The 24806-nt window shown below is 44.7% G+C and overlaps 1 protein-coding gene across 10 annotated transcripts in view; it reads right to left on the reverse strand.

Annotated features, from left to right (window-relative positions):
• CACNA1E (calcium voltage-gated channel subunit alpha1 E) overlaps positions 1-24806 on the reverse strand; it is a 673520-nt gene that overhangs the window by 280427 nt on the left and 368287 nt on the right. For all 10 annotated transcript variants that reach the window (XR_008306367.1, XR_008306368.1, XR_008306369.1 and 7 more), the window contains one exon: positions 21781-21962. Coding sequence is in view for 7 of the 10 variants with exons in the window: in XM_053247018.1 (XP_053102993.1) it covers positions 21781-21962 (182 nt within the window). In the remaining 3 variants the exon portion in view is untranslated. The remainder of the gene's footprint in view (positions 1-21780; positions 21963-24806) is intronic.

A 24806-nucleotide genomic window follows, 5' to 3' on the forward strand; every position in this document is an offset into this window, starting at 1 on the left:
ATTAAATCCAAATCCGAACCGAATCAAGGGTGATTCGGGTGACCCAGATTCGGGCACAAAACAGAACAGGGGTGATTCGGTTTGGGTCCGAGCCGAATCACCCGAAAACCCGAATTGCACACCCCTATTGGTTACCCTCTTCTGCACTTTCTCCAGCTCTGTAATATTGTTTTTGAAATATAGCTCCTGCACACTCAGTCAACATTTTCATAGAGCTATCTACCACCACCCCAACCACTCTTTTCACAGATAGCACAGACCCCATTGTTCACACGTGAAGTTGGAATTTCTTTGACCCAATGTGCATCACTTTATACTTATTTATACTGAAGTACATTTGTTGTTTTGTTGCCCAGTCACTCATTCAACTTTGCTGAAGCTAAGCAAATCAGAGTCTGGAAGATATCTAGACAGGAGACTGCCTTGGAAACCTATGAACACCACCTTGAGTTCTATGATAAAAGATGAAAAATAGTTATCCTACAATAGTATTTAGAGGCATCTTGCCTCCAAGGCTGGAGGTGGCCTATAGCAATCAGACTAATAGCCATTGATAGACCTGCCCTCCATGAATTTGTCTAAGCCCATTTTAAAACTATCCAAGCTAGTGGCCATCATTGCTTCCTGTGGCAGAGAATTCCATAAATTAATTATGTGCTGTGTGAAACAGTACTTCATTTTGTCGGTCTTAAATTTCATGACATTGAGATTCATGGGATGACCCCTGATTCTACAGTTGTGAGAGAGGGATAAGAATTGCTCTGTCCACTCTCCCTACACCATGCATAATTTTATATACCTCTATCATTTCTAGCTATAGTAGCCTCATTTCCAAACTAAAAAGCCCCAGATGCTGTAGCCTTGCCTCATCAGGAAGACGCTCCTGGTCCCTGATCATCTTGGTTGCCCTCTTCTGCATCTTTTCTAGTTCTACAATGTTATTCTTAAGATATGGTGACCAGAACTGTACACAGTAAAAAAAATAAAAAATAAAAATGGCCACACCACGGACTTGTATAAGAGCATAAAAATATTAGCATTTTTATTTTCAATCCTCTTCCTAATGATCCCTAGCATGGAATTTGCCCTTTTCACAGCTGCTGTGCACTGAGCAGACATTTTCAATGAGCTGTCCACTATGACCCCAAGGTCTCCTAGTCTGCTGCCTAGTCTGCTGCCAAAAGCTCAGACTCAACTCAGCTCAGACCCTATCAGCGTATATGTGAATTGGGCGGGGGGGGGGGTTACCCCAATATGCATCACTTTACACTTACTTATATTGAACCACATTTGCCATTTTATCTCCCACTCACACAGTTTGGAGAGATCCTTTTGGAGCTCCTCACAATCTCTTTTGGATTTCACTACCCTGAATAGTTTATTGTCATTGCAAATTTCACCACTTTGCTGCTTACGCCCAACTTCTAAATAATTTATGAGCAAGTTAAAGAGCACTGGTCCCAGTACAGATCCCTGGGGGACCCCACTTCTTGCTTCCCTCCATTTCGAGAACTGTCCATGTATTCCTACCCTCTGTTTCCTGTCCTTCAACCAGTTAGCAATACAAACATGAACCTGACCCCATATCCCATCACTGCTAAGTTTATTCAAGAGGCTTTGGTGGGGAACTTCGTCAAAAGCATTTTAGAAGTCCAAGTATACTTTGTCAACTGGACCATCTTTATCCACATGCCTGTTGACACTCTCAAAGAACTCCAAAGGTTAGTGAGGCAAGACTTGCCTTGAAGAAGCCATGCTAATTCTCCTTCAGCAAGGCCTGTTCTTTTATATGTTTAACAATTTTGTCCTAATATGCTTTCCATCAATTTACTCAACACCAAAGTTAACTCGCCTGTAATTTTGTGGATCCCCCCGGATCCCTTTTTGAAAAATCAGAGTTACATTAGCTACTTTCCAGTCCTCTGGTACAGAGCCTGATTTTAGGGACAAGTTACATTTTTTGCTAGGAGATGAGCCATTTCATATTTGAGTCCCTTCAGAACACTTGGGTGGATACCATTTAGCCCTAGAGATTTGTTAATTTTCAGTTTTTCAGGACAGTTTAGAACATCCTCTCTTGACACCTCAAATTGGCCCAGTTCTTCAGCATCCAAGCCTGAGAAGCTCAGTTCAGGAATGGGTATGTGGTCAGTATCCTCTGCCATGAATACAGATGCAGAGAACTCATTCAGCTTCACTGCAATCTCCTTATCCTCCTTTCTAATCCCTTTCATGCCCTCGTCATCTGGCAGGTTTTCTGCTTCTGATATTATTTAAAGAAGTTTTTGTTATGCCCCTTGGCACTTTTAGCTCTATGATTCTCAAACTCTCTTTTTGCATCCCTTATTGTCTTCTTGCATTTCTTTTGCCAGAGTTTATGTTCCTTTCTGTTCTCTTCATTTGGCCGGACTTCAATTTTCTGAAGGAAGTCTTCTTGCCTTTATAGCTTCCTTGACTCTATTTGTTGGCCACACTGGCATCCTCCTGAAATTGGTGCTACTCTTCCTCCTTCGTATACATTCTGATGGAGCTTCTAATACCATAGTTTTAAATAAGCTCCATGCTTTCTGGAGTGATTTTACCCTCATGACTTTCCCTGTCAGCTTTCTTTTTACCAGCCCTTTCATTTTTGAGAAGCTTCCTCTCCTGAAGGCCAACATATCTGTGTTGGACTTCCTTGGCAATGCTCTATTTGTATATAAGCTGAACTGGATCCCACTATGGTCTCTATTCCCAAATGCAGAGGCGTATCTAGGGAAAATAGCGCCTAGGGCAAGCACTGAAATTGCGCCCCCTGTCCAAACATCTGACACCCATCTTTCAGATAACTTTACCATAATATCAGCTCAAAAATACAAGTCAAGCTTGTTAATCTTTTAATATTTCAAAAACTATTTAGCAGTGGACGTAGCCAGACCAAAAAATGCTGGAAAACTACAAATTTCAGTATGCTGGGGCTCATGAAATACCCAAATACTCTGTGGAGGTGTACTTGGAAAACTAAACAGAAGTGCCTGTCTAATTCTCTGCTATGCATTGTAGCATCACTATTACATAAGTTTTTAAAATAAATGGAGAATTTGACTTTTCCCAGATACTCTGAAAATAATTAAAGTAAACTGTGTCACTGCTTGGAATATATTCTAGTATTTCAGAAAGACAGTTAAAATGAGAGAAAGAGAACAAGAAACTCCCAGTGGGCCTTAATACTAAGGATTTCACACGGATTCAAAAACAAACTCACCATTAATAGCCATATTATTAAGACATCACATTTAACTCACTTATCACAAGAAGCAAAGTAAGAGCAAATGAATACAATCCTAGCTCATAAGCTTCAGCTCAGTATTCACAAGCCCTGATTCTCTGTACTTAGTGCCCAACTAAATATGTGTACAGTGACATATTATATATTTTTTAAAGAAATTACCTGCAGCCCCTTCAGGGGGGCTTCCTAAAGGCAATGTGTAGGGGGTCTGCAAAGGTCCCCCCTCCCCCTGCTGGCCTCGTGGGCCTCTCAGGGACCATTTGAGTATGTGCAGTGGCCGTTTTTTTAAAAAAAAAATTTAAATGGGCACTGAAAACAAAATGGCCACTGCGCATGCTCAAATGGCCTCTGAAAGGCCTGGCATGGCCTAGGGCCTCACAGAGCCCATTTGAGCATGCATGGTGGCCATTTTTTTTTCCAGCAGCCATTTTTTAATTTTTAATTTTATTTTTTAGAATGGTGCCCCCCTTCAAGTGGCACCCGGGGCACGTGCCCTGCCTGCCCCACCCTAGACACGCCCCTACCCAAATGGCTCTACAAACCCTGGCATCTCTCACAAGGTCCTGGGCACCACTCAGGATTAAGTCCAAGGATACCTTCTCAGTGGCCAGCACTGATGTTGGACAATTATCTCTAGGGGTATCACATTAAAGATGCAAGATACCCCACTGAGAATGTTACTAATCTTAGTGAAATTGCAAAGTTTTGTGTACCAGCTTGCAGAATCCAAAAATGGCATGTAAACACTAATTGAAGTGTACTATACTAGGTATGATTTACTTAAATTAGTAAAGAGCTCTTAATTAGATTAGAGCTCTTTTAACATATGTATATGGTTATGTGTTGTTTGTATTCTATGAAGCTCTTCTCACAATCCGTGAGAAGAGCCTGGGGAGGGTTTGCGGGGAGAGCGAGCTAAACCCACTCTCCCCGCAGACGAGCAGCAGTCTGCTCTGGGCGGCCACAATGGCCACCCACACGACTGCTGGCTCCATCATGAAGCCGGCGGGGGATGGGGAGTTTGGGGGCTGTGCGGCCCCCAGAAGCTCCAGCATGCCCTGCATGAGCATGTAGGGCATGCTGGAGAGACCCCCGAACCGGGAGGCTGCTTTTCAGCCTCCCGGTCGGGGGTCTCCTCATGAGTAGCGTGGAACCGCACCGCAGCTACTCACGATGAAAAAAAAACAGGTTTGCGGAGCGCTCGCTCTCACCTCAATGAGGAATAGAACTTAGGGTTTTTTTGTGACAAAGTGGAGTTTTCCCTGCAACTACAGCTGGGCTGAGCAACTGTGTTGTCATATGAAATACGCAACATGTGAACAAGCTCTTGGCATCACATTCCCATATGTTTATTTTAGCCTTGAAGATAAGTACACATACACACACGTATCGGCACACAACCAATGTTAGCACATACCAGTGTGTCACAGGGCAGCCTGAGCCACGGCTATGGAAAGCTAATAATTCAAAAGGAATAATTACTTACTCAGGAAATATGGTTAATTACAAGGTCAATTTACTTGAGATAATAGAGCTCAGTCATTACTAGAAGAAAGACTGCAAAGGGGGGGGGGATAGTCCTTTTTCAGCCTACAAGCAAGATCCAGTCTAACTATGCAAATCAAACTGTTACTAGCCTATAAGCATGGCTACCTGCCTGCCAACTTTACGTATCTGTGATAGCCATTTGTGATACATTAATGGCTGAAAGAAAAGAAACCACCAACAATCCTCTTCCAGTTTTAAAAAATGTCCCTGACTTGACACATGGATGCAATTCTCCTCTCTTTTGCAAGGCCTATGAGCTGATGGCAGTTCCCATCTGTTGGAAGTGAAGGACTTTGCGCTGTCTCTTGTCTCAAAGACAGTGGAGGACAGACTAGTGAGTCAGAGGGCTAGAGGGTCAAGACATTGGTCATCTCTTCTCTATTGCTCTGACACTATCCCTTTGAAATGTAGATTGCTGCTCTTAGGGACTAACTTACTTACTTCCTGCTTTGCACTTCCTCTTCCTTTCTCCCCATCTCTTCCTGTTCCTTCTACCTTGCAACATGCAAGCTCCTCTCCCCTGCACCATGTGTGCAGAGATGCAGAATCCATCTGCATTCAGCTAGCTAGCTAGATTAGAGATCCTAACTCCTCACTTTCCTATCCAGAATGGAGTTCTCTAATAAACGCCATATATGTTGATTTGAAACTATGAACTGGCTCCAAGTTACTTTACTCTCAGCATACACACATGCCTTAACTAAATTCCGCTGTGTTGTGCCTCTGTGCACTTTGCTATAATGAAAAAGGGTTTCTCCTACCAGAGAGAATTCCCAACACCATCAACCCTAAGTATGACTTCCTAATTCTTTATTAGGCCTGTGCAAAGCTTTGGCTGAAGCCAAATACTGGATAGCCCCTTGGCACAGTGCGGAGGTGCCTCTCCCACCATGCAATGCTGCACGTTGCCTAGTGTATTTAAGGGAAACAAAGACTTCTCAAGCCCCAGGACATCTTGGAAGGTGCACATGAACTAAACTTCCCAGTGTTTCCCCCATAGAAATCTGCAGGTGAAGTGCTGAGAAAAATCACACTTCCCAGCACTTCATACACACCTTCCAAGATGGGCTGGGGCTCGAGAAGGCTCTCTTTCCCCTAAAGGCTGGCACTGGGGAAAGCACAGCACTGAGCAGTGTTCACACTGAAGGTTTCTTAACAAAGTGACCCCTGCTTGAAAAATAGCGACGATTGCTATCATAGGCAACCAGGCAACTGGCTGTTTCCTAACCTGCTTTGCTGCACGGTGCTCAGCTCACATATGGCTCCTGATGCAGTTTGCAAGAGTACTATGGTTCAATCAATGTGAGGATCATAAAACACAGTGTACTTTCACCCAGGTTCTCTGCAGGCTTGCTGGAATTGAACTGGATTGCAGAGAGATACCATCTGGCCAGAAGACCTGTTCTTATATTGACCAGAAACATGCAGCCCACGGAAGTTGTTACATACCAGGCAGGACAGGAATCTGCAGGCAGAGAACAGGGCAGCAGAGCAAATTAGGGATGGATAAGAACTGGAACAGGGGGAGAAGATTCAAAACAAATCACCAGCCCTAACACCAGCCTGTGTCCTTCCACCCCCACTTTCCAACACTTTCCCAAGGGTACCAGGCTATGTGTAGAGATGAGGACAGCAGCTGAGGGCTTTTCTAAGCTGCTTCTACAACAAATGACATGATCTCTGCAAAGTGTAAACTTTGTTTCAGAGAGTCAGAAACTTTGCACTTGTAAAGCGTAAGCCTTTGTTTCAGAGAGTTAGAAACTTCGTTACACAGTTTTAGCCAGTTGACTGACATTTTCCCTGCCTCCTGTAACTTGGTAAGCTTAGGAAAGGGAGGGAAGAGGAAGACTGTAGACATGAGAGTGGGAGATAGTGGAGGAGTTTTCCCGAGCTGCAGGAATGGCCTTTCTATGAGGTGAGGAAATAACCTCAAGCAGCAGAATACTGAGGCAGTGGTGGGGCACCAAGAGGCTCTCCACTGCCTCACTCACCTCCTCTGCCACCCATCACCATTTGAGCAGCTCTTTGACAAGCTGTGGTGGTCATGGTGGTCCTCCTCTTCCTCTTTTTTTTAATAAAATGGTGGCAGCACCTGCCACTGTTCGACTCAGCATGTGCCCCCCTCCCCCCCCCACTATTGGTCTGGTTAAGAAAAGGGGGACAGAGTGGAAGAGAAAATGCTGAAAGGGCACTAGAGATAATTTATAGAGTGTTTCTCATATGCTACTTCCCCTTTAATGTTTCCTCTTCTGCTCCACCCACCTTTTCATAACCAGTCCAGAAGGCATTAGGGAGGTGTGGGAGGGCACACACCACATCAGACAGCAGTGGCTACTGCTGCCATGAAGGAGGAGAGGTGTGTGTGTGTGCACATGCATGAGCAAGGGGGCAACATTTGGTATCCTGGCTCAGAAGTGCGGAGGTCTTGAGCCACCATCGCTGGGCTTGGTCTTCCCAAGCCTTTTTTTTTTTTTTTTTTTTTGAGAACTCTTCAAAACAGAATGGGAAAATGCTGCATATTCTGAACTGACATGGGCTGGTTTTGTTGCAATTTGTAATTATTTTTCAAAGCTCCAACAAAGGAAGCTACCCACCCCAGTAACAGAGTAGAGTGCAGAGTTTTGTTGCTATCTAAAGAACATGCATGGAGATTGGTGTACAATCTAAACGAAATAGGATTATTGGAAAAGTACATCTTTGGATAGGAAAGACCTAGCCCTGTCTAAAGGCTACATAATGAATACAGGTGAAACTCAGAAAATTAGAATATCATGCAAAAGTCCATTAATTTCAGTAATGCAAATTAAAAGGTGAAACTGATATATGAGACAGACGCATTACATGCAAAGCGAGATAAGTCAAGCCTTAATTTGTTATCATTGTGATGATCATGGCATACAGCTCATGAAAACCCCAAATCCACAATCTCAGAAAATTAGAATATTACATGGAACCAATAAGACAAGGATTGAAGAATAGAACAATATCGGACCTCTGAAAAGTATACAGTGTACTGTGCTTCATTGGCCAGCAAACTCGCCTGACCTGACCCCATAGAGAATCTATGGGGCATTGCCAAGAGAAGGATGAGAGACATGAGACCAAACAATGCAGAACTGCTGAAGGCCGCTAATGAAGCATCCTGGTCTTCCATAATACCTCATCAGTGCCACAGGCTGATAGCATCCATGCCACGCCGCACTGAGGCAGTAATTGCTGCAAAAGGGGCCCAAACCAAGTACTGAATACATATGCATGCTTATACTTTTCAGTGGGAGAGGAGCGGCAATGGCAGAGGGCGTGTGGGGGGGAGTGGTGACGATCTCGAGGTGCAGATGCTCTGCACCCAGCCCAGTTAGGAACCTATAACATACTTAGCTTAACTGACAATTCCACAAAATAAAGTTACTAACTGTAGATGTAAAAACAAAACTTTCCAGAAATAACTGATTTGGCATACCCAAATTAATTTCAAACTGCTTTTTTAAAAATCCACTTTTTTAAAAAACGCAAAAGAGCAACAAATGCCATGTCATCTCTGCCGCATCCCTCAGTAATCTCAACTTCAAGTGACATAGTTCAATTTGATTTTTCCAAGTGGAAAATTAATTTTGTTTATCAGGACTGACATTTTCCCTAGACCTATTTTTTGACAGAATACTTTTTCATTGGTGAGAGAGAGAAACCAACGACAGTGTTTGAAATCTCTAAACATTTGCTGCGAATAAAAAGTTGCATAAGATACATGACAGATAGAAAATAGGAAAGCATTCATTTTACTACTGTTATACTTTCCCATTATATTGCAGTATGCTTTCTCTCTGTTCTTTTTACTTCAAGCTCTATATGGATGATGATTAAAACAATAATCCTTTCTAACTCTGACTTGTAAGAAAAATAAGAACATGGCAGTGTCTTCTGCTGCATTATTGCCAATACAGCAGACTAGCCAACATTGCAACTCTCGCATAAGCGGTGCAAGACTTCAGAGAGCTGGATTAAAATCCTCCCAGTCCCTTAGTCTTATAGTTTAGTTGGTGACCTTGGGCCAGACACTGTCCCTCAGCCTAACCAACCTTGCAGGGTTGTGGTGAGAATGGAATGACTTTAGTGTCTGCCACCCTGAGTGTCTTGGAGGAAGAGTGGAATACAAATGTAACCAACAACAAAAATTAAGCTCCTACAATCTACATGAAGTTCTCTCTCGCCCACTGAGAACTAGTTGTGGAATTTCAACACACAATGCTTTGCTCTCACATGTGTGTGGAGATATTCCTCAAGTGTTTTTTCACTCTGCACCTCAGATGTTACTTTCACATCAATTTCAAACTCCTACTCCGTATAAAGTCTTTGCAAGCAAGTCTATACTGCAAGTTACTAGCCCACCCCCATTTTTACTAACCCATCTGCCCACATAGACTTATGTAAGTCGTTGTGGCATATGGAATTTCTGAGAGAAAGTTGTTGGTTGGTGGGGGGGGCGGGCGGGCAGGCGGGGGAAGATTACAACATTCTAGTTTATGAATGCTTCCTTACTTGATCAGCTAGGCTTCCCACCCCAATAAAGCCTCTTCTCGCTATTTTTCATCATATTACCTCCATATGGATAATGATTAAAACAATAATCATTAAAACAATAATCACAGAACTTACAGGCTGCGATTTCTGCACCTAGGCCCAGCCTTTCTCAGGCCCAGCAACAGACTCCCAGCAGGCACTCAGAATTAGGGTTGTGCGTTTTGTTTTTTTCCTGTTTTGTTTTTGGCCTGAATCCGAAACACCCCCATTTTGTTCTTTGTTCGAAATTGCAAAATCTGGATCCGAAATATTTTGGATTTTAAAAAATGGCCGGGGGGGACTAGTGGGTGGGGGTGGTAGTGCCCGATGGGTGGAAACTACCACCCAAGTTTCAGAGGAATTGGGCAAAGGGCTGATTTTTGGTGAATTTTTGAAGTATAGGATTTTTCCCATAGGGAAGAATGGAGGTTTCAGAAAAAGTATAGCTTCATGTTGGGGGGAAAGGGGTGGCCCAGAACAGAGTAGGGTGGGTGGTAGTGCTCAGTGGGGGCAAGGAAGCTGCCAGAATTATTTCAAAGGAATTGGGCAGAAGGCTGATTTTTAAAGATGTAATGGATTTTGCGCATCATTAAAGTTCTTCCCCATAGGGAATGATGGACCTCCATAATTCCTGCCTCATAACTGCACTTGTGGGGCACCAGGGTGGCCCAGAGCAAGTGGTGGTGTAGAGCACATAGGGTGCCAACCACCCCCATGGGTTGCTAACCCATGGGGTACTGGGTTCTGTTGTTTCTGAGATGTTTTGAGTGTAGATTCAGATTCTCTGGCAGCATATGAGAGTGGATTCATGGTTTGTCATTGAAAATCTCATATGCTACCAGAGAATCTATACTCTGAACACTTCAGAAACAACAGAACTTAGCAACCCATGGGGGTGGTTGGCACCCTGTGTGCACTACACCACCACTCGCTCCTGGCTACCCCAGTGCCCCCAAGGTGGAGTTATTGGTCTTCTGAAACCTCCATTATTCCCTGGGGGGGGGGGAACCTTAAAGAAGCGTAAACTTCAACCATTCTTAAGAAATCAGCCCTTTGTCCTATTCCTTTGGAATCTGGGTTGTGGCAGGCACCCCTTGGGGCACTGCCACCAAACCCACTGTTTTGCCCCTCAGGCCCCCTTTCTGCCCAGAATCTGCCCCAAAGACATGTCAACTTCAGAAATTCTTTAAAAATCAGCCCTTTTCCCAATTCCTTTGGAATCTGGGTGGCAGCAGGCACCCACTGGGGCACTACCACCTGGACCACTCTTCTGCCCCCAAAGCCCCCTTTCTGCCCCAAATCCACACCAAATAACATCAACATCACACATCAACAGCAGCAGAGCTTTGGAAGAAAATCAGGCAGATTTCCAAAGGTCATGCACATCCACACACACCCTGCCCGAAATGCAATTGATCTATACACAACAGTGTGAAACAACAACAATGAAATGCACACTGCTCCACTGGCCAATGAGGGTAAAATTTACCCTTAAATTTGCTTAGAAGGAATAAGGAGGCCATTGCCAGCAGATCAGCCCATGCTTTCACTGGCCAATCTGTGGGCTGGAAGGGCTGGAAATTCAAACAGGTGTCAAAACTCAAAATGGAGACTGAAGGAGATTTTTGCGATTGCAAAATGGAGTTCCAAAACAGCCGAAACAACAAAACGTTTTGTATCCAAAACAGGGACGTTTTGTTTTGGCTACAAAATTTTCTGTTTTGAGCATTGGGTGTTTTGTTTTGGCTACAAAACAGCTGAAATGGCCTGTTTTGTGCACAAAACGTTTTGTATCCGAAACGAAACACACATCCCTACTCAGAATTCTTTCCCACTCCGATCCAAGCAGAAAGAAAGAGACTTATTTCATCACTGGCTGGTATCCTTCCCACTGATGCTAAAACCCACCATGCTCCATTCACACAACCACTGGGTCCAGTTCATTGTGCTGAAATGGGCACACCCTCTGGGAGGTGAGGAAAGTTCGCTCTGTCCACTCTCCTCCTCTGTGTCTCCTTCTCTAGGTGGTTCTCTTCTGCCATCTGCTCTACCCCCTTAATTGGCTTGGGAGACACCTTGATGCTCCTTTGTGGCATACTTCAAGATGTTCTGCACTGCACTGACCAAACCATGCCACTTCCAGGCCACACACAGTCACTTCCCGTCAGGCCTGGAACAGAGTGGTGGTACAGAGTCTGGTGGTACAGAGCCACCAGGAAGGCCCTGGGAACCACAACACTCAGCACACACAATCCCACCTGCTGGTCCCCTTTGATTCCTTCTCCCCCTTTCACTCTGAAGTTCAGGTCCATGCTAACCTCTCCACCTTAATTGCCTCTCCCTCTTGATAAAAGAGCAAGATGCCGCTGTGGGTGAGTGGAGTGAGCATGAGTGTGGGCACACGCAAGGTGCAAGTGCCACTGGGTTATGCCATGTCAGGACCACACAATGACATGGGTGGGTGGAGAGAACCCTTCTGCCCTAGCTATGCCCCGATGATATCATGCAACACATCAACCTTGCTAGAAATAATCTTGCCCATATCTTTCAGTAGTCATTTACTCCACTCTAGAAAGATCATGACTCACTTTATTTCTGTTGGTTTAAACATAAAACACATTTCTAAAAGAGAACTTTAAAACATGTAAAGCATTTCTCCTTAAAATCTTAGACAACCTTTGGAGCTTTTCATAGAGTAATTGACCATTGAATAGAAAACAGAATAGCCATAGTTGGGGGCAGGGGGGCGGAAGAGAACAGGTTGACCTCAGTAAAAGGAAATACCACCAGAGGAATATGGCTTGTCTAGAGTCCTCTCTTTATGGCTGGATGGCTCTTCAAAGGATGCTGTCCTTGAGCATTTTTATAATAGTTTACCCCTGAGATGAGATATAGAGAATGGAGGGAAGGAAAAATAACAAAAGGATAAACAGGCATAAAATTGGAGTAGCAAATATATGTACCAACCTTGAAAAGGGCATCAATTTTCACTTTTTACTGCAATTTAACAACTTCTGTACAAATTCAAAGGGGGGGGGGTAATAACCTTGAGCCTCAAATCCAAGATATTGTCCAGAAAACTGTTGCTTTATTTTCTTTTCATATACTTCTGTTTAGTTATGCTGCCTACCCACACCTTTCTGCATGGTTTAAACACTCAGTTGCAAACAGAAACTCCTTTCACTTAAATCACCAAGGGCCAAGCTATTAATATTGCTGAAGTAAAAACTGCAGAACTCCACTTTCCAAAGAGTCTAACTTAAATGTAACAAAATGGACTCAAATACCACAAAATGTGGGGTTTAGTGATTAATATTTCATGCACAAAATTCAGTTTAGCATAGAGGCATAAAAAGAACTGGAAAGGGCCGTCTACCCAATGCTGCTATGAGTTTTTTCATCTGCACTCTGTGCTGCCATGAGGTCAGAGGCGTAACTAGGGAAAACGGCGCCCGGGGCAACCACTGAAATGGCGCCCCCCCTGCCGCGCCACCCCCGCCGCCCCCCCCAACATACATCTGACTGACACACAAACTAAATACTGGACTAGGACCGGGGAGACCCGAGTTCAAATCCCCATTCAGCCATGATACTAGCTGGGTGACTCTGGGCCAGTCACTTCTCTCTCAGCCTAACCTACTTCACAGGGTTGTTGTGAAAGAGAAACTCAAGTATGTAGTACACAGCTCTGGGCTCCTTGGAGGAAGAGCAGAATATAAAATGTAATAATAATGATGATGATAATTTCTTTGCTACAGAAACAGAAAATGCATCACCTTCTCATGTTTGCATCATATATCCCTGTATGGAGTATACTTCAGAGAAGTAGAAAAACAGAGCTATAAACCTTGTAATCATCACAAAGATTGTCAGCAACAATATTAGTTAGGAAAATCAAACTCTCAGAGAACACTGTGGAAATGTTTCATTCTTATCAAGACGCAGTTCTGAAGGAATTATTATTACTCTGCTGTAATGACCATCTGCTAACATCTACTATAAGCTTGAAGTGGATAGTTACTCTCCAAAAAATCCCGCCAATGTACAAGCACTGGCACCCCCTCACATGAACCACAAATAGTAAACACCCCACCACCCCACCCCCAATCCAGGAACACGGAATGCCAGGAGCTGGATTTAAATAGTATGTGTAATCTGTTTCAAGTGGCAAGTCTAGATAACTTTACTGGAAGAAAGTAGGGGCACTATTAAACTTTGGTTCCTATGGAACAAATAATGAACTGGGGCTTTCAATTAACTGTACTAAGGTATTGTAGGTTTGAGAGTACCAGCCCCCTGCACAGCATTAAAAACGCACTTCATTTTGACTTTAGAAACTGTTCAAAGTAACAAACAAATGCACATCCAGCATTGTGAACTACGCACGTTTTACATTCATTATTGAAATACTTGCATTATGAAATCCAGATCTTCAATTTCAGCTTCAAGATATTTCAGTCTATCTCAACTTCCTTTGTATTGCAGCCAGCACCTATACCTTTCCACTGGATGCTGTTTTTTGACTTTTTTTCAATGAGATCTATCCCTTCCAAAACATTGGTGATGTCATAGATCCACCTTTTTTGTCTCACAGCGAGTGTATCAGCAGCCGCTTTCAGGTCAAGCACTGCTCAACCTGAAAGCGGCTGCTGATGCACTCGCTATGTAAGACACTATGTAAGACAAAAGGAACACGCCGTCCTTCCTTGGCCTCTTGCAGGAGGAACACAAACTTGGTTGAGAGCAACCGCCCCAAGCTCCTCCCGTGCTCGAAATAGCACCCCTTCAGCTAGGGACAGGATCCACCTTGCAAGGTTATTGTAGGAATTATTGCGTTAAGTTACGTGAAGGATTCTGAACACTCCTTGGAGGCAGGCTGGGTACGAACTTAATAAAGGAACAAACAACCCAATAAAGAACAAAGCGCCTGCTATGCTTTACACGCCGGAAAGCACATGGGCAGAGATGGGTGGGTTCGTAAAAGGAGTTCCTAAATAATCAGCCTGCCAAACGTAGGTTCTCAGTTGTGAGAAAACACACACCCAATAAAAGGAGGTCACCATCAGGCTTTCAGTCTCGCATATGCATCCGCTTTTCTTCTTTCGCTTTGCCAATCCACTTCACACCATTTATCTTGCAGAACTAAGAGGAACCTTGAATGGTATCACCTTAGGTTCAAACTCAGCGAAGCTACTTTTTTTGTGAGTGCCTTTCAGTTAGATCTCCCCCCCCACCCCTTCACTCAGTCATAATGCTTTACTGGTTCAATTTACGTCATATTCATTCCCAAACCCACCCACCCCACCCACACACAAAATAGTGGCTCCTCCTCCTCGATCCCTTTTTGAAAAGAGAATTTCTGAGCAAAACTTGTGTGTGTGTGTGGGGGGGGTAGTCCATTCCTCCCCCTCTGGTAGTCCTTTTGCTGCACGCAGGAGTTTGCTACGGCAGGTTCTACAAAAGCCATTAAGAATCTGGCACAGGGGCACAAGCAAAGCAATGCAGACACCACTCACTTTTCTAAATAAACATTAGTCTTAAAAAGTTTGCAGTACTGACCCCCTGCAGATCTGATTACTTGTAATTCTCTCAGCCATTTTAAAAGACGTACAACTTGACTTTTTACACACGCACACGCACACACCAATGTGGAGGACGGCTGCAGAGGAGGTAAGGGAAATAATCTAAAAAGAGGAAAGTTATTTTCTCCCCAGTTATTATCTCCATCTGCGGAACATCTCAGGGACTGTGAGGAGAACAAAGTGGAGAAAGGAAGCTCAGGGAGCAACTAATTCGGGTTACGTACCCGGATGCATGCACTCCATACTTGGAAGTTCAAGAGGCTTTGGATCTCAGAGTGGAATTATTTCGGTTGAGAAGCTTATAAACGCCCCTTTAGCCCGATCCTGTTCTTGTTTAAGCGGAAGGGCGAGGAAAAGGCACGTGATGCTAAGAGCAACGTAAACACCCAGTGGAGAAGACAAATCATTACAGTCAGTTTGCAGGCAAAACTTAAGCAGTGAGCAACGAGGAGAGTTCTTGCCAAAAATAGCCAGGAGATAATCAAAATAAATACCTTTGATGTAGCCGTACTCCTCTGGCTCGCCGCCACTTTGTGAGGAGGAGTTCCCCACCGCTCTCTCCCCAAACAAGGAGCCCGCACAATTAAGCTTCTTGGAGGCTGGGTAGGTTAGGTAGCAGAAAGCAGAGCTTGGCTTTGGTTGCTCCTCGGCGGCGGCAGTGCCGCACGCACGTGCTGCAGCGAGCTGGGAGGAGGAATCGCACCAGCAGCACCACGCATGCGCGCAACTGGTGGCGGGGCGGGGACTGGGAGTACGGACGGACTGAGTACTTGCTGTTATGCTGCCTCCTGCTTGCTTGTGACAGTGACGAAGATTTGATTCGCCGCGCGTGACAAACTTTAGGCGCCCGCGCGCCAGAGCCGAGCATTGGGGGGGCGGGCGGTGCCGGGACCGGGGGAGGGGGGCGCCATGGACCGGAGCAGTCGGACTACTGCTTTAAAAAAAAAAAAAGGAAAGGAAAGGAAAGCCAGGGAGATCGTTGGGGGCACTTTTGGTGCCCCCCCACGTGACCAACCAGGGTGGCGCCGGGGGCACGTGCCCCCCCGCCCCCCCTATAGTTACGCCTCTGCATGAGGTTGTGGTGGCTGGTCTTATAGGGTTGCTAATAGTCCCACATTATTATGCTGGATGTCCCTATTTACGGGTGGGGGGGATGCTTGTCCCATTCGAGACTCAATTCCTCCCGCATTCTGACTTAAAAAAAAACTTTTAAAACTGATGAGCCCTATCTGTGTCATTTGGGAGGAAGGTGGGCCCAAGTGAGGAGTTCTTTCGCCACCACTGTCTCTCCCACCTGCCTCCAGCCAATGTGCCCACCCCCAACTCACCTGTCATGGTTTGGGAGGCGGGCGGAGCTCTCACCGCCGTCCCTGCTGCACCACCAGCCGCCAACTGTGCCGCCGCCACTACTACCACCCTCACCCTTGCCAGGTAAGCATTCCTGGCAGCTGGCAGCGTGAATGTGCCCTTGCCACATGGAGCCAAGCCCCAACCCTAGGTGGCCCCACTCCCAATACTCCCTCTGACTCCGCCCCCTACACTTGTGTCCTGAATTTGGCCGTGATGTTCGCAACCCTACTGGTCTACCCTTTCCCCTGCACTTTGTGTGCATTTTGGGCAGAGGTGCTCTTACCCCTGGGCTTCCAGGTAATTTACCTAGGTGCACCTCTGATTTTGGGGTTCAGCTGCCAGTTCTGTATGGCAGCAGGACGCTTGTCCAGGGAAGCATGTTAGAAGTAGCTTGTTCGACTAGAATGCTGCAGCCATAAGTGGGGAATCATTTAAAGTGGTGGCAGAAGAGCTGCACTCAGAAAGGGAAGACTCTTGGTTTTTCTCTTTTCACCTTTTATTCTTACTCGCGAGGGAAAGGGAATCCCATATTTCATAACCAAGGCTCTTAGAAAGGGAAGAGATTATTCAGTGACAAATGAGATCACGAGCAAGGCATTTTTCTTCATTCACCACTGGTTTGTGACTGGGGCCGAGGTGAAATGCTCTCCCCCACTCATTCCACACTGGCAGTTCCTTACAGTGAAGGGACCTGGAAACAGTAGACCATCTTCCTATTGATGGCCCTAAGAGCAGAGACTGTACTCCGCACCTTGGCTTGGTGCCATTTCCCCAGTGGGGTTTCTCCCACTGGGAGCAGCAGCAGCAGTGGTGGCAGCAGCTCCCCCAACCCAAGTCCTGAAGAGCCTGACTATTTGGAGCCTATTTTTCAGAATCTGCTACTTGCGTCTCATTACCAGAGGACTCCTGCTCATTGCCACTGTCCTCAAGACTTGGCTCGGCAGCCTGTGGGCTGAAATAGGACACACAGAATGCACATACAAATCAAATTTGTGCCTGGTCCAGTGTTCCCTCTAACAGGGATTCCCAGATGTTGTTGACTCCAACTCCCATAATCCCCAAGCAAAAGCCATTTCAGCTGGGGATGCTGGGAGTTGTCATCAACAGCATCTGGGAATCCCTGTTAGAGGGAACACTGGCCTGGTCTCAAGTTTTTCAGTCAACCTGCTCTTCTGAAGTATGAAACACATTTTCTTTACAGTGTAATATTTGCATTTGGTTCTCAACTAATGCTCTCTCCCATATGAATCTTGCCAGGCACTTTGATAATCATCAGTCATGATCCTGCCCTAAGTAAACACACTGCTCGGTGCTTGTCGGCTGGCATGAAGGGCAGAGCATTCCTGGTTATGGCACCCACATTATGAAACTCCTTTCCTAAAGAAGCTCAACAAGCCTGCTTGGGCTTTGGTTTAAAGAAGTTGGATTTTTTATGATAAGGTAAAAGTAAATAAAGACTTCTTAAATCACTATGTTAGAAAAAGCTTATATATGGTATGGATGAAAAACAAACTTGTGTTAGAACCAAAAATTCCACTTTGGGTATCTCCACTGGAAGTTATATCTAGAAAAAAGAAAAATATGCAACAGACATGGCCTACATATCGACAACTGCTTGTTCTCCAAGGTGCAAAATATGAACTTAAAAAACTAGATCTTATGCAGGATTGGAATATTTCTTTGTTTCAGTATTACCAGATTAGCGCCTTATTCAAGCAAGATTGCAAAAAGGGTTTTAATCAATCAAAGTATGAGAGGAAAGCTGGTCTTGTGGTAGCAAGCATGACTTGTTCCCATAGCTAAGCAGGGTCTGCCCTGGTTGCATATGAATGGGAGACTTGATGTGTGAGCACTGCAAGATATTCCCCTCAGGGGATGGAGCTGCTCTGGGAAGAGCAGAAGGTTTTAAGTTCCCTCTCTGGCTTCTCCAAGATAGGGCTGAGAGAGATTCCTGCCTGCAACCTTGGAGAAGCTGCTGCCAGTCTGTGAAGACAATACTGAGCTAGATAGACCAATGGTCTGACTCAGTATATGGCAGTTTCCTATGTTTCCTAAAGTCAGAATTTGAAAAACAGTTGTGTGACAAGGAAGACAAACTAGTTTCTAGCATGTACTATCTGTTATTATTGGAAGATACAATAACGGAAGTAGTGAAAACTTCAATGATTAAATGGGCTCAGGATTTTGGTTACAATATAGACTTGGAGAAATGGGAAAAACTATGGGTAGAAGACATGAAATACACTGCCTGTTCTAATTTAAAGGAAAATAATCTTAAGATGATGTACAGATGGCATTTAACTCCTAAGAAGTTGGCTTTAATTTACAAGAACATGTCAAACAAATGTTGGAAGTGTAAAAAAGAGAAGGGTTCCTATATACATTTATGGTGGACTTGTAATAAGTCTAAAGGCTATTGGGATTTAATATACAATGAGCTTAAGAAAGTGTTTAAAATGACTTTCCCTAAGAGCCCAGAAACAATACTATTAGGTATTGATAACAGTTCATTGCCTAGGAAATACTGGATCCTCTTTATGTATCTGACAGCAGCAGCAAGATTGACATTTCCATACAAATGGAAAGACATCCATTGCCCGAGTAAAAAGGATTGGATACTTAAAGTGTTAGAGTTGGCAGAAATGGCAAAGCTACCAGCATTATTAAGAAATAAATCTGAAGTATTTAAAAGGGAGTGGGACCCTCTTCTTATTTACCTAAAAACATATTATAAAATGGATTTCTATCAGGCTTTTGAGTGGTAACAAACATGTTTTTAAAATGTCCTAGAGCTGACTTTCATACGATTTATCGGGGGGAGAATGATTAAATTACGGGCAAGACTTGGGTATTGTAACTGATACTTGTTCTAATGATGAGATGGAAGTCCCCTTGTTTTTGTTTTTTGTCTGCTTGTTTTGTTTGTGTTTTCTTTCTTTCTTTTCTTCTTCTTTTCTGTGTGTGTGTGTGTGTGTGTGTGTGTGTGTGTGTGTGTATCTTATGTTGTGAAAAATTGAATAAACAGTTATTTAAAAAAATAAAGAAGTTGGTTTAAACTCTTTTTGTTCCAGTGTGCATTTTGGGAGATATAACTTTTATCCCAGGCTCAGCTGAAGTTTTATTAGAATCTGCTACTATCTAGAGTTCCCATGCCCGCCGGAATTTTGGGTTTCACCCAGATTTTGATCATCTCATCCAGATTGGCCCAGACTTCAGCTTTCTTTTCTTTTCTTTTTTTAAAAGCTAAGCTCTAGTCCTTGTAGAAGCAGAGTTATGGAGCAAAACGAGCAGTCATTATTCTGCTCAAAAGTTATTTTCAAGCCAATTTAAATAATATGCAAATCAGGCACCCGGATTTGGAAAGCCAAAATGTGGCAACCCTACTACTATCAGAGGTGCTTCACAGTCCCCCTCGCCCCCCCCATCCTTTTTAGTCTGTCCCAGGTGGTGTGGCCGCCTGGCCAAGTATGATGATGCTTAATTTGCAGGGAAGGGGGTGGGGGCTCCAAAGGCCTTTAGGTCCAGGCTCCAAAATTACCTAAGTGCACCTCTGACTACAATTATGATTTATAATTGTTATTTATTCCATCTTTTTCATATATAAATAAAATGAATTGTACAGAATGAATTTGTCATTTTTAATTGTTCTTAGCTTTTTTAAAAGGGGCAATATATTAAACAAACAACACACACATTTTTCAACATTCATTTCAGCTCCAGCTTTGAGTTGAATGCAGCAAATAACTTCAGTCTCTTGAAAGAGAAGTGCAATCCTTCCATCTCTCTCACACACAAAGCACCAATAATTATTCTCTTCAGTAACTTTATTTTGGTATGGAGGGCTGGAATTTGTAGCTATTTACAGTAGCACAAGCAACAGGGACCAACAAGGGAGGGCTTTGTTTCCTAGCAGAAAGGGGAAGCCAGCCACCAATCCCAGCACACCACTGCTTTGCTCCCTCCCAAACAGGGGGCTGGGGCACAGTCACCACGCCTGGCCTTCAGCCCCATAATTCAGAGTGATATTCCTCCTTGCTGCCTACCTCGCCCATGGGGATCTGCCAGCCCTTTAAGCACAGTTACATGATCAGAGTCCTATGGGAGTTGTGTCACATACTTATAATGGAATTATTCCACTTCGATACACATGCTATTGAGGTTCATGGCAGGAGGGAAGGGGAGGGAAGAACAGACAGGAAGAGTTTGATAGGGAATGCTGAGAAGGCTTGCTTTAGATAATTACCAACTCTGCCTGCCCGCAGCAGACTCACAGTGTCAGGAGTCTGATCTCTGTTAACTAACTTGTATGCTTTGCTTGCTAGTTCCTGCTTGGCCGATATTATGACAGAAGCTGCATGAGTTTATGGATTGTGTCATGCGGCAAAGTTAGAAAAGGAAAAACCTGCTCAAACACAGGTGTTCGACTGAGTCTGCGGATCCAGTTTCTTACCCATGATTAACAGCAGAAACCGCAAGTGTGAAGAAAGAATCAGTTAGCCCTGGGATAGCATCTGGGAGGCAAATAAGGATGGAGAATGAGGCTAGCTTAAGCAAGCTGGTGTCATGATACTGCCCAGAAACTTTGACACAGGGGAGGGAACTATATCATATTTGGATGTCACTACAGATCCAGGTACCAACATGAAAACTGTAACCTGATGACCCAGCAGCACAAATCTGAAGGGTAGCAGACTAGATGAGAAGCAGCACAACTGGACCCAAACTCAGAGGCACACCTGAGCAGACAGCTGGAACTCCTTAAGGAGCCATACCCACTAGCTGCCCAAGACCCCACATTCACCCAGTGCCCTGGCAGCTGGAGGAGCAAGCTGTCTGCCTCAGAGAGGCAGAGGTGTACATAATGCACAGGTGTACATTTGACCTCCTTTGAAAACAGATGCACAGATGTTACTAGTCCTGGAAGCAATTCTGATTCGCCACAGGCAACTAGTCAAATGTGTCCATGCAAGCTTGTTGTCTGCTCCAACAACACTTGAGAATGGATGCAGTTGTGGTTTGATATGGTGTTATTGTATCAAAAATTAACTGCCCAGAGATGAAAGTTTGGGGCGTTGTATACATTTGATAGACAGATAATTATTGTTTAAAGAGTGAGGAAAATGTTGCTGCTTCGATTTACCTATTAGAATAATGCTTGAGGGTATAAATACATACATCTTACAAGTCGTACATGCTATACACTTCTAATACAGGAGCACTGGAAAGATCAGAAACAATAATATACAAAACACAAGCAAGCCAACTTGCAATGGAGAGATCAAGGGCATGGGAAACTGGGCAAGATCCATTAAACTGTGCCAAATTAACCATCAATCAGTTGTACATAGCCAATGTGAAATCCAGCGGTTCCATCAAAGGCTCAGCCAGGCAACATGTGGACAAAGCCAGTTGTGCACCCCCATTCCCAACTTCCTCACCAGGACAGCACAGCCCATCCTTGCAGGTCTTACTCACATTGTACAGCACTGTAGTCCATCCTTCCATGGTAATGCACTGGAAGACAGTCAACACAGCAAAGAGGATGTTGTCAAACTGAGTGATCCCATCATTGGGACCGATCCAATCTCTGCACTCGTAACCTGCAGGGCATCCCTGCGCCCCACAGGGATGAGGTGGGTCCAGCTCTTGTAATTCACCTGCAGTCACACACAGATCAAACCAAACAGTACAACAATGAATGGCAGTGAAATGGTGTTCCCCAAGAAAGGCACAATGAGGTGGAAGAACCTACAGCAGTGGTCCCGGGACTCATCAGAAGGTGATCAGAGGTTCCTCAGTGAAAAGATCCTAAGCCTCTTCTCACAAGCAGTGAGAAGGACTTGTGGGCGGGCTGCCGGGAAGGTGGATTAAACCTACCTTCCCCTCAGACGATTTTCTCCCCTACCCTGGGCAGGAAAATCGCCCACCCAGACGAGCAGCAGCTCTCCCACAAGCTCCGAGGGTCGGGGGGAGGTGCCGGGACACACGGCTGCATGTCGCCCTGCACTGCTCCTCTGGAGCTCCGATAACGCATCACACGAGTGCATAGTGCATTATGGGGATCCCCCCACCCCTCCCCGAGTGTGCCAGCTGCTGCTTACACACAAGCAAAAAACAAAACAAAACAACCACCCTGAGGTTAAGGGAGCACTCACTAGGGATGTGCAAAAATGTTTCGGGTACAAAATGTTTTGTACCCATAACAGCCCGTTTGGGGTGTTTTGTAGCAAAAATGAATTACCCTTTAGCACTTTCCAAATATTTCGTGTACAAAACAAATCATCCCTGTTTTGGCTACAAAAGTTTTGTTGTTTCGGACCTACATTTTGTGGCGATCTCTCTGTAGTCTCCATTTTGTTTTTGACATCTATTTGAATTTCCCGCCTTCAGAGTAGGGAACGAAAGCATGGGCTGATCTGCTGACAATTGTCTCCTTGCTCCTGATTGGCTCCTTTGGCTCTTGCCACTCCTGACTGACCCCACATTGGCCAGGGGAAGGGTCGAAGAAGGGGCAAGGGTGGGAGGGAGGGAGTTCAAGGACAGCATTCTCATTCATTCATACAATCATTCATTCAACTGGACACACAATGTGGGTGAAGCCTTAGACTGAGTGAGTGTACCCCATTTTCACAGACACACTCACTCACACACCCCTCTGGAATTCTGTGTTCTTGGAGTTTTTTCCTGTTTGGAGGGAGGTTTTGGGTTGCAATTGGATTTAAAAAGTTGTGTGTTGTTTAGTTTAGAAGAAGTTTAAACAGAGGTTCTGTGTGGGAAGGGATCTCCATTAGCTAGTACTAGTAGGTGGTTAAGGGTGGTTTTAAAAAAAAACAATTCCTGTCTTTTCCCGCATTCCAAAGATTTGGGGGAGGGCAGCATTTTTAAAAAACAGAAGCCTGTTCTCCAGCCCTCTGCCCCATAATATATCAGTATTAATATTCTCTGGGCCTATTGTATCTTCCCTAGTTATATTGTATCTATTCTGTTCTCTATCTGTTATATTGTATCTGTTATTGTATCTTCTGTTGTTCCCCTAGTTATTGCTCCCTCCCTACTACTATCTGTTCCCTATTGTATCCCTACTAGTTACAATATTATGCAATTCAAATGCCTTGGTTTGGTTTGTTGTTTGTTGTGCCTGTGTATTTTCGGGACCTCATCATGGATGGGCACAGGACGGGTTCTCTCTCTCTCTCTCTCTGTATTTCATTCTTTGCAATGAAGATTGGGTCATATTGTGACTTTTAGCATCATCATCATTTTTATTCAAACTAGACTACTTGCATCCACAATAGGTTGTGTGGTTCCACAGGCTCCAATCTGTTGCAGAAATGTCAAAAAGTGCAGCAAAAATTGTGTGCCATTGTTGTCATCATCAATGATCATCACTCTTCTGTTTGTGTAGAGGGGGGGCAACCCTCGCTGTTCCACTGGCAGAACCTGCTTTTATGGCCGGGTGCCACAGATGTAGCTGTGTCTCTGTTGCTTGTGGACAGAAAATGCTTGGGGGTGGGGGGAAGGGCAGGGCACTGTTGTTGGCCCTAGGGCCTAGTCTGCTGCATCTGTGTGATATCATGCTTGCTTTGGAAACCTGGTTCTTTGCAAAGCTCTGCTGTTGTTGATGTGTGCTGTTATGTTCTTTGGGGCAGATTCAGGGCAGAAAGGGGGCTTCAGAGGTGAAAGAGTGAGTCGGGTGATAGTGCCCCAATGGGTGCCTGCCACCACCCAGATTTCAAATGAATTGAGCAAAGGGCTAGTTATTTAGGGATTGTTGAAGTCTGCATCTCTTTGGGGCAGATTTGGGGCATAAAGAGGGTTTCGGGGGTGGAAGAGTGGATCGGGTGGTAGTGCCCCAATGGGTATCTGCCACCACCCAGATTTCAAAGGAATTAGGCAAAGGGCTGCTTTTTTTTGTGATTTGTTGAAGTTCACGTGTCTCTAAGATTTTCCCCATAGGGAATAATGGAGGTTTCAGCAGTCCCATAACTCCACCTGGGGGCACGGGGGTGGCCTGGAGCAAGTGGTGGTGTAGTGCACATAGGGTGCAAACCACCCCCATGGGTGGCTAACCCATGGGGTACTGGGCTTTGTTGTTTCTGAGGTGTTTCTGAGATTCTCTGGTAGCATATGAGATTTTCAGTGATGAACCATGAATCTACTCTCATTACAACCAGAGACTTTAGATAGGTTAGCAACCCATGGGGGTGGTTGGCACCCTATGTGCACTACACCATCACTCGCTCTGGGCCACACCAGTGCCCCCCAAGTGGAGTTGTGGGGCTGCGGAAACCTCCATTATTCCCTATGGGAAAATTCATAAAGACACATAAACTTCAACAAATTACAGTAAATCAGCCCTTTGCCCAATTCCTTTGAAATAATTCTAGTAGATTCCTTGCCCCCACTGGGCACTACCACCCACCACCCACTGCTCTGGGCCACCCCTTTTCCCCCAGTGTGAAGCAATACATTTGCTGGAACCCCCATTATTCCCTATGGGA

This window comes from Hemicordylus capensis, chromosome 4 (assembly GCF_027244095.1).
Source record: "Hemicordylus capensis ecotype Gifberg chromosome 4, rHemCap1.1.pri, whole genome shotgun sequence".
In the NCBI taxonomy this organism is placed as follows: Eukaryota; Metazoa; Chordata; class Lepidosauria; order Squamata; family Cordylidae; genus Hemicordylus; species Hemicordylus capensis.